The 10,242-nt window shown below is 42.4% G+C and overlaps 1 protein-coding gene across 4 annotated transcripts; it reads left to right on the forward strand.

The window, feature by feature from the left end:
- Positions 1–4,818: 4,818 nt before the first annotated feature.
- Positions 4,819–10,008, forward strand: dedd (death effector domain containing). Of its 4 annotated transcripts, none has more exons than XM_021616147.2 (5): positions 4,819–4,971; positions 6,162–6,821; positions 7,108–7,209; positions 7,348–7,485; positions 7,736–10,008. In XM_021616147.2, the coding sequence occupies exons 2-5, from the start codon at positions 6,245–6,247 to the stop codon at positions 8,161–8,163; spliced, it is 1,245 nt and encodes a 414-aa protein (XP_021471822.1). In that variant the 5' UTR covers positions 4,819–4,971; positions 6,162–6,244; the 3' UTR covers positions 8,164–10,008. The 4 variants fall into 4 exon arrangements, with proteins under 4 accessions (XP_021471822.1, XP_021471823.1, XP_021471824.1 ...); XM_021616148.2 differs by having other exon boundaries at positions 4,823–4,979; XM_021616149.2 differs by having other exon boundaries at positions 4,826–4,971; positions 6,308–6,821.
- The last annotated feature ends 234 nt before the right edge of the window (positions 10,009–10,242 follow it).

Raw genomic sequence — 10,242 nt, forward strand, 5'->3', positions numbered from 1 at the left:
GTTATGAAATCTTGTGATTTCTTCAACAAATTAATGTCATTAGATGTTTTTCTAGGTATATCAATATTTTACTATTTTATCCCACCTATTAGAATATTCTCAATATTTTTGCAGACTGGCTAACTTTTTAATAGGCCCGACAAAAATACAAATACTGGCCAAACATTAATGAGTCACTGACATCATTTACAAACGACTTTCCCTTCAACTAAAAAAAACACGCCCTGCCACCAAATCTGCTAAGATGTAATGGTCAAAACTATTGACACAATAATGGACTACACGCAGCAGGTAAGCTATAATATATTTTACCATAGCCTCATATACTAAGAAAATATTGCGTTCTACAACAGTCAGTGGTGAAATTCATTGCCCAACTTGCATTTTTTTTAACGTGCGAAAACACCTGTCAGCTTTACTGTGTGACTGTAGCCTATCTTTCTGCCGCAGGTAAGGAATTGTTTGTGTGTGTATTATTGTGTGTGTATTTGTTACGGTTTTCTTGCGGCGAAAGAGAGGGGGACCAAAATGCAGCGTGGTTATTTTGATTCATGGTTCTTTAATAAAGAAACTACACATGACTGGCGGATCCTGGCTGAATGGCGGATCCTGGCTGACTGGCGGATCCTGGCTGAATGGCGGATCCTGGCTGACTGGCGGATCCTGGCTGACTGGCGGATCTGGAAGATCCTGGCTGACTGGCGGATCCTGGCTGACTGGCGGCTCTGGCGGATCCTGGCTGACTGACGACTCTGGCTGCTCTGGCTGCTCCATGCTGACTGGCGGCTCTGGCTGCTCCATGCTGACTGGCGGCTCTGGCTGCTCCTTGCAGACTGGCAGTTCTGGCGGCTCCTTGCAGACTGGCAGCTCTGGCGGCTCCTTGCAGACTGGCGGCTCTGGCCTGCTCCTTGCAGACTGGCGGCTCTGGCTGCTCCTTGCAGACTGGCAGCTCTGGCGGCTCCTTGCAGACTGGCAGCTCTGGCGGCTCCTTGCAGATTGGCAGTTCTGGCGGCTCCTTGCAGACTGGCAGCTCTGGCGGCTCCTTGCAGACTGGCAGCTCCTTGCAGACTGGCAGCTCCTTGCAGACTGGCAGCTCCTTGCAGACTGACAGTTCTGGCTGCTCTTTACAGACTGGCAGCTCTGGCTGCTCCTTACAGACTGGCAGCGCTGAACAGGCGGGAGACTCCGGCAGCGCTGTAGAGGAGGAAAGCTCTGGCAGCGCTAAACAGGCGGGAGACTCCGGCAGCGCTGGAGAGGAGGAAAGCTCTGGCAGCGCTAAACAGGCGGGAGACTCCGGCAGCGCTGGAGAGGAGGAAGGCTCTGGCAGCGCTGAACAGGCGGGAGACTCCGGCAGCGCTGTAGAGGAGGAAGGCCTGATATGCGTGGTGCTGGCACTGGGCCGAGGACACGCACAGGAAGCCTGGTGTGGGGAGCTGCCACCGGAGGGCTGTAACTGTAACACCTGTAACTAATCAATGTCGTATTGGTAAGCAACTCCAGTGTATATTTGGTCTTGTGTTTTAAGTTATTGTCATACTGAAAGGTGAATTTGTCTTCCAGTGTCTGTTGGAAAGCAGACTGAACCAGGTTTTCCACTAGGATTTTTCCTGTGCTTAACTCTATTGTGTTTCCTTTTATCATAAAAAAACTTCATAGTCCTTGCCGATGACAAGCATACCCATAACAAAATGCAGCCACCACAATGCTTGAACATGGGAAGAGTGGCACTCAGTGATGTGTTGTGTTGAATTTGCTCCAAACATATGCTTTGTGTTCATGACTTTGACACCATTTTTGCAGTTTTGCTTTCATGCCTTATTGCAAACCGGATGCATGTTTTGGAATATTTTTATTCTCTACAGGCTTCCTTCTCTTCACTCTGTCAATTAAGTTAGTATTGTGGAGTAATTACAATGTTGTTGATCCATCCTAAGTTTTCTCCTATCACAGCCATTAAACTATGTAACTGTTTTAAAGTCAACATTGGCCTCATGGTGAAATCCTTGACCGGTTTCCTTCCCCTCCGGCAAATGAATTAGGAAGGACGCCTGTGAATGGGTGTATTGATTCACCATCCAAAGTGTAATTAATAAATTTACCCTGCTCAAAAGGATATTCAATGTATGCTTTTATCTACCAATATGTGCCCTTCTTTGTGACAAATTGGAAAATGTCCCTGCTCTGTGTGGTTGAATCTGTGTTTGAAATGTGGTAGTCATTCAAAAATCATGTTTAACACTATTATTAAACACAGAGTCCATGCAACTTATTATGTGACTTGCTAAGCACATTTTTACTCCTGAACTTATTTAGGCATGTCAGAACAATGGGGCTGAATACTTATTGACTCAAGACATTTCAGCTTTATTTTACCCCCTTTTTCGATCTTGTCTCATCTCTTTAACTCCCCAACGGGCTCGGGAGACAAAGGTCAAGTCATGCGTCCTCTGAAACATGACCCGCCAAACCGCGCTTCTTAACACCCGCCCGCTTAACCCGGAAGCCAGCAGCACCAATGTGTCGGAAGAAACACTGTTCACCTGACAAACCAAGGTCAACCTGCAGGTGCCCGGCCCGTCACAAGGAGTCGCTAGAGCGTGATGAGCCAAGTAAAGCCCCCCCGGCCAAACCCTCCCCTAACCGGGACGATGCTTGGCCAATGGGACTCCCGATCACGGGAGTGAACCAGGGTCTGTAGTGACGCCTTAGACCGCTGCGCCACTCTGGAGTCCCCAGCTTTTCATTAATTTGTAAGATTTTCAAAAAACATCATTCCACTTTGACATTATGGGGTATTGTGTGTTGGCCAGTGACAAAACATCTCAATATCATTTTAAGCTGTAACACCAACAAAATGTGGAAAAAGTCGAGGGGTGTGAATACATTCTGAAGGCACTGTATGGTGTGTCTTTAAAAAAAAAGTTAAGCACTGCAAGTCTATAACTAGACTACAGTAAACCTACTGATTGAATGTTAGAAAATTGCAAGAACAATTGAGTGAAATCCTTTACCAACCTGCACCTGTTTCTACAATGTCAAATTTGCTGCTAAACCGAATAGGTAAACTGTCATAAGGTGGAGTTTTGAATACATTACTTATGGTATGTTCTCTACATATTGATGACATTTTGTCAGCTACCAAGTTTGGAGACTTGATCGAATTATCTTACCCTATTGGATACTCACATTTGGGTGTATATGATGAAGATGGACACATAATCCATTTTGCAGTGACAGGTGAGGCATGAATGTGAAAACATTCATACAAGATTGGTGTGTTACAGAGTTCTTATGTTGATATTTAGAGTTAATGATACCCATAAAGTCTTGAGTCAACAAATTTACAACCATTTTTATGTAATTACTATTTTATGACCCTCAAGTGCATCTTTATTCCCAAACTGCTTTGATCCTAGATGAGGGGTGGCTGATGAGTACCATCCGCCATGGCCTGCAAGCAGGATTTCCTGTGTGTGGTGACCTCCTTCTTGGGAGGTCACCAGCCCTCATCACAGGAAAAGATAAATCAGAGGCTTGATGCTCTGATGAACATTTATTATTCCCATACCGACTACTCTCACTCAACTGTGAACACTTTGCCTTTGTACGATATGTAGAAGCTGTGTGCAACCAGGTAAGTTGAAACATACATATACAGTAGAACTGGAGTCTCCATCAGTTAAATAAAGGATAAATAAAAATAACAAATAAAAATCTCCAGTCCTGGAGATTGAATCGTGTGTGTAACTGCTTGGCTGGAACTGCCAGGACCAAAGTTAGAGATGCATATCAAGGACTTTCTGGGCACAAAGTATTCATAAAATAAATATATTTGAGAAGCTAATTTTAATTGTATGTTGTTGTTTTTTTAGATTCCCAGAAGAACCAAGGATAAGGAGTGTGAAGACGGGACAGATGTTTTCCAAGACATTGTGGTAAATATAATATATTTAATAAACTGTGATCTATTTTACTAAATGTGCTAAATGTTGCCAATGTATCGGCGCAATATGAAATAATTTGGCCTTTGAGTTGTGGATGATTTTGTTATGACATGTGTGGTATTTGGATGAGGTGTCCTACAGGGCAACTGTAGTGTGTGTTAAGAAGTAAAGCTTCCAGTGTGGATTCACTCCTTAAATCAGTAGCCTGCGTCTATATTATTTTATATTAACCACAAGTAAAGTATAGTGCATATTAGGCTACATTGGTGGTAGCTGTGGGATGGCCTTTGTAAGGAATTGTTGCCATTTGGGACTTGGTGTGAATGGAAAGAGGCTCTGCCTCCGCCCCTAGGCCTAAAGCATTTGTGGCGCAGGGAGTACAGCTCTCGTCCATGGATCCATGGATCCAGCCGAAATACAGCTCACGCTCTCTCTACATCAGCCTGTTACTTACTTTTTCAAATAGGTTCTTGTTTGGACGGACAAGTTGTCATTGTAAACATGAATTGTTTCTTAATTTACTTACCTGTACCTGTATAAACAAAGATTAAAATCCACATCATATATACTGTTAATACTGTGTAGGCTATATTGAATTCAATGTATAGGATAGGTGAGATCAGGACGATGTCCTGATGTTATAGGCTACCCATCTTGAAGCCAAATTTGTAAATGCCTCCGTTATGAGCTGCATATCACCTATCATAACCCAAAAACATACTCCTGTTTATGTTTTTCTTGTCATAAACAGATGATCCATTTCATGTTTAGATTAAAGATTAGTTCAAGAGAGAGAGGAAGGAAGGATGCACTTAACAAGCAAAGACTGTCTAGTTTACAAGTATTATAACAGGGCCTGAATTAATAACCTGGATGTGAATCATACTGTGTACCGGATATTCTTTCATTTTAGTTGAGAAAGGACAATGGGCATGCTAATTGTAGCCTCTGGAAAGAGTGTGACATTATCCATCATAATTGTGTTTTCTGATCTTGAAGGAGCTTAGCATTCCACCAAGAACGTTAAGTAAGTAGGTACGGTCTTTCAAGTTGATTTATTTTGAATCAAGGTAGCTAACGCTATTAACTTAAGGTAACGTAGCTAAGGTAAACATTGTTAGCACTAGTGATCTACATTGCTAAAGTTAGCCAACTAGCTAGCATACGAAAACCAGTCCTTACTGTGACTAAGTGGCTTTAAAAAAACGAATCTTAGCTAGTTACCGATGGTGTCGTTTAATTTATTGTGACCACGTTTTTGTTGCTTTGTGTAACTAAATAACGTTTAGCAAGCTAGCTAACGTTCGTCAATTTAAATTAAAACGAGTTGACGTAACGACGTTAGTTTGTTAGCTAGCTACATACGAGCTCCTAATTAGCTAACTAGCTACGTTTCCACAATAACAAGCTCCTTTGTGGTTATCCAGTTATCTGGGTGGTTTATCTAGCTAACGTTAGCTAGTCATTTAGGATTAGCGAAATTTAACAATGTCATGTAGCTAACTTAAACACTAGCTAGTAGCTACTGTACTGACTGTAACGTTAGATGTTTGTTGTTAACAACAATGACCTACCTAGTTTCCTGACTGTTGTGATTAACGTTAGCTACTAATGCCAAAGATGAGATATATATATATATATATATATATATATATATATATATATATATATATATATATATATATATATATATATATATATATACACATACATACACTGGCTATGCTATTGTATATAGCTAGCCAGCTAGCTTGGACCTCTGCTTGTCTAACTATCTACTGTAGCTACGTTGTTGTTGGCTTGGTGCATTGAGCTAGCCTAGAAAGCCAGTCATCATTGCCTATTTTCCGTGTTGATGTTTAGTAAACTTCGTGAGAGAGTTACGCCACTGATATCATGACTGACAGACATGTTGTGTATCTTTGTTTCCCTTGCTCAAATAAGTGTGTCATTCTTATTTTAAAGGGATACACCGTGCAAGATGATTTGGCCTAGAAGCTAGCTGTTATCATTACATTAGTAACTTTCAGTTTGGTTGGCTTGCTAGCTATAGGCATGGTAGACACTAACATTAACGTTACTAGTTAAGCTACACGATAGAGAGAGCTTAGATACCTATCTAGATGCTGAAACATGAGTTTAGATAATCAACATAATTACCTTTTTACTGTTTTGCCAGGTGTGAAGTGTTTTGTCCCTCTTTTTTTTTTTTTATAGGAAAGCAGTTTAAGTATTCAGACAACACAGAAGTTGTTGGGATTTCTGCATCCCCGTTGTCATCTTCCACCCCTAACAAAGTGATGACCTCACAGCAGCATCCCCTCCCCAATGCAAACGTCAACCCTCCCCTCCTTGTCCCCCAGAACTCTTCAGCTCACCAAGGTAGGCCTCACATTCACCCAAACCAGCTGGACTCTACTCAGAGTAGTGCTGCGGGGCACCTTGCCCCCCACAGAGGTCTGATGGGTGGTGTGGGGTCCTCATCAGTGGGGACCTCCAGCGGAGTGGCAGTGAACAGGGGCGCCTCGGCCTCCTGCACTAACTCTGCCATTTCCAGGAGGCCCTCGTCGGGACGCTTCGAACCCTGGCCCGAGGAGGCCGTAGACAATGCTTACGGCTTGTACTCGCTGCACCGCATGTTTGACATAGTGGGAGCCCAGCTTACGCACCGTGACGTGCGAGTGCTCTCCTTCCTGTTCGTGGACGTCATCGACGAGTATGAGCGCGGAGGCATCAGGAGCGGCCGGGACTTCTTGCTAGCTCTGGAGCGCCAGGGGCGCTGTGATGAGACCAACTTCAGACACGTCCTGCAGCTGCTCCGTATCATCACGCGGCACGACCTGCTGCCATACGTCACACTCAGGAAGAGACAGACCGGTGAGTGGTGGTTTCCTTCTCAACCTTTGCCTTTTTCAGGCCCACTAAAATTCTATTGAAAATTAAAAAGCAAACTAAATCTATTGGCGTCAAGGCAGAAAACGTAGGTTGCCGATCCCCAAAATGTTATGTTGTCAGTCTCCAAAATGTTATGCCAAACATTTTTTACCCCTTTTTGCCAACTTCTTGAAAACACACTTTTTGTGTTTTCTTAGTTAATAATTGACCATTTGCATTAAATGTAAATATTAAGTCACCAAAAGCGTTGCTGTGCTTTACTTTTCAGTGTGCCCAGACCCAGTGGATAAGTACCTGGAAGAGACGTCAGTGCGTTATGTGTCCCCCAGAGGAGGAGAGAGCAGGGAGGCTACACCCCACAGGAGGACAGGTGAATATGTGACTTTGCATGTATACATCTACATACAGTATGTGTGTGTGTGGGGGGGGGAGTAATAAAGTTGGTGGAAATAGTGAAATTAATACATCTCTAAATATCTTAGCATTTTTTTCCCTACTCCACTAACAGGCCCCCAACCAGTAATATGCTGTTCTCCATCGGGGCCCCAGGTGGGCCCCCCCCGCACCAAGCCAGGCCCCCCATTACCGAGCCGCAAAAGGAAGAGGGCCCACACCACAGGAGACTGCAGGGAGAAGCAAACCTGTGGTAAGGGAATTCAAAAGAAACTGTTTTGTTTAGTAACTTTATGCCTTCAGAGGTTGCATGTGTGTATTTACTTTTTGACAGTTCTTTCATGACAAGGAATTACAAAAGAGTTGGCTATCTGCGACCAAACTATACAGTTGCTGAATTAAGTCATTCCTTGACTGTATTGTTTCCATGGCATTAGACGACACACACTTCCTCTCTATAACCATTCCACTTGCTCTTCCCTGTTCACCCCACACCCCTGCAGACATCCGCCTACGAGTGCGCGCCGAGTACTGCCAGCATGAATCAGCGCTTCAGGGAAACGTCTTCTCCAACAAGCAGGAGGCTCTGGAGAGGCAGTTTGAGAGGTTCAACCAGGCAAACACTATTCTCAAGTCCCGGGACCTGGGCTCCATCATCTGTGACATCAAGTTCTCGGAGCTCACATACCTAGATGCTTTCTGGCGGGATTATATCAACGGCTCCCTGCTGGAGGCCCTGAAGGGCGTCTTCATCACAGACTCACTCAAACAGGCAGTGGGCCATGAGGCCATCAAACTGCTGGTCAATGTGGATGAGGAGGACTATCAGGCTGGCCGCCGCAAGCTGCTCCGGAACCTGGTCACTGGAGGTGGGGCCGGGGCCGGGGCTGCTGCCACACCCGACGGGAGCAGAGGGACTCCATCCTCTTAGAAGCGCATGTCTGCTTCTTTTAGCAGGGGGGGGGCACCCATGTCCCAAATAAGATAACTTAACGGCGAGGACAGAAGCAAGGAAAGTATAAAGTACGTTCTGATTCAGGAAGAAGTATGAGGAAGAATGCTGGGTGCCCTGCCCTTTCATCTATGAAGGGAATGTGAAATTAAAGTGAGCAAGAGTAAGTTGAGTTAGATGTATGGAACACAGACATAAGATAAGTGTTTTGAATGTTGAAGGTTTAGTTTTTTCTGCTGGAAGGACAATGCTAATATTTTATATTGTAACTTGTGAATTGACTATAAAATCTGATTTAACATTTTCTTTTGGTATCACACAGCTCTTTGCCATAAAGTGTTCTTGAAAAGTCCCTTAGTAGACTATTACTACACATGGCTATAAACAAGTCCCTATTGGGACATTTAGCATTTTGTTTACTGCCAGACAGGGACAAAATCATTGTAAGCCAGTGACATGCCATCATTATAATTATTTGGTAGTAAATAATTTAAAAATATTTTTGGTATGTTGTCAAATGAACAATTGTGTGGGTCATTCTTGATGATTTGGTTCAAAAGGATTGAAAAGATTAAGCGTACTGAGTGGTTTCAGATGTGCTTGAAAATTGCAATACAAAATTCAACAACAGAGTGCAGTAATAAGTATAAAAAAACAGCGTCATTTTGAAATAATTTTGACCCCAAATACTGTATCTACCCTCATCTCAAATACAAATGTCCTTTTTGAATATGTGTATTCACCCATGGCTCAGACTTCTATTTCTTGATTTGCTTGTCAATATTAGAATTTAATCAGAAAGACGCATTCATTAAAGCTGGAATCTTTAGTGGTGAAACTGCCACGTCTGTTTGCGATATTACAACAACAAAGACAGTACTTCAAACAACACTGTTTTTTTCCCCCTCTGACATCATCTCACATCATTGCAAGCACGATAGAACAGCAGAGTAGGTACCACAATGCTCCGCTGCTCTGTTTCCAAAACAAAAACAAAAGCACCTGGGGTTTTTAAAACAACTTTAACAATTGTTTTATTATAGTTTTATTAGAGTTACAACCAACATACAAAGTTCCCCCCTTGTTTTTGCTTTTTAATTGTAATTTCATGTAAAGAGAAAAGGCTCTACACACTGCATTTAGTACTTTCAACCATTTATTTGGGGGAAGTACACTGGGAGCACCATTTTGTTTGATTGAGTTCATCAATATCATAGATTTTACTACAACGGTATAATTAGGTATATTGTATTTCATGCAAATGTACAAGACCAGAGTAGTTGGTGATTATTTTGGACCACATTTTCAAAACATCTTTGTCCACAGTTCATTATCCTACAATCAATCTGACACAATGTAGCATGGTGTAGTGCTATCCAAGTTAGGAGCCTCTGATACTTGCTTTAGGAAACAAGGCAACTTTAAACATGTTTTACCGCCTTGGACCAATCAGTAAGTTTAGTCAAAATCGTCCCAGTGCTGTCTGAGATATCGTGTGTGATGAACGTACAGGCAGAGTCAGATCCACAGACGATTAACATTGATCAGACTGCCATCTGATAAAATATTTAATACAGTTGGCTATACCTTTGACATATGAGGGTGTTTTCTAGGCAACATTTTTTATAGGTTGTGAGGTTGGCTTTCATAGATGCAGCAAGGTCAAGAGCAGTGATGTGTTGGAAAGTGGTTCACTTCATACTTGTTTGCATTGTAAGAATGTCCTCAGTCTCATATACAGATGTGGTCAAATATATTGGCACCCTTGCTTGATTCACTATTTATTCTAAAATAAGTTGAAATTAAAAAATATTTTGGATTTTACAAGTGTATTTGTTTGATTTACAACAGCACATGGGCATGAAGAACAAAAACATTTTTTCCGATTTTTCCCTTCAAAGTAAAAAATGGCCTGGACTAATTAATATAGTCTAATTAATTTGGTTGGAGGCATGATTCTCATTTACTGCATAATTTTACTTACTCACCTGTTGTAAGTTGCAGGTGCCTATGGGGTAAAAATTGCCATTCAATCAGTTTTGAAAAGAACAAACTGAA

Source organism: Oncorhynchus mykiss, chromosome 9 (assembly GCF_013265735.2).
Source record: "Oncorhynchus mykiss isolate Arlee chromosome 9, USDA_OmykA_1.1, whole genome shotgun sequence".
Classification (NCBI taxonomy): domain Eukaryota; kingdom Metazoa; phylum Chordata; class Actinopteri; order Salmoniformes; family Salmonidae; genus Oncorhynchus; species Oncorhynchus mykiss.

What these genes read in the sequence shown, in the direction of transcription:
- dedd (XM_021616147.2), top strand. Translation starts at nt 6,245, where the DNA reads ATGACCTCACAGCAGCATCCCCTCCCCAATGCAAACGTCAACCCTCCC. An exon ending in ACTCAGGAAGAGACAGACCG is followed by an intron (nt 6,822 to 7,107) that starts GTGAGTGGTGGT and finishes TTTACTTTTCAG; the next exon opens with TGTGCCCAGACCCAGTGGAT. An exon ending in CAGGGAGAAGCAAACCTGTG is followed by an intron (nt 7,486 to 7,735) that starts GTAAGGGAATTC and finishes ACACCCCTGCAG; the next exon opens with ACATCCGCCTACGAGTGCGC.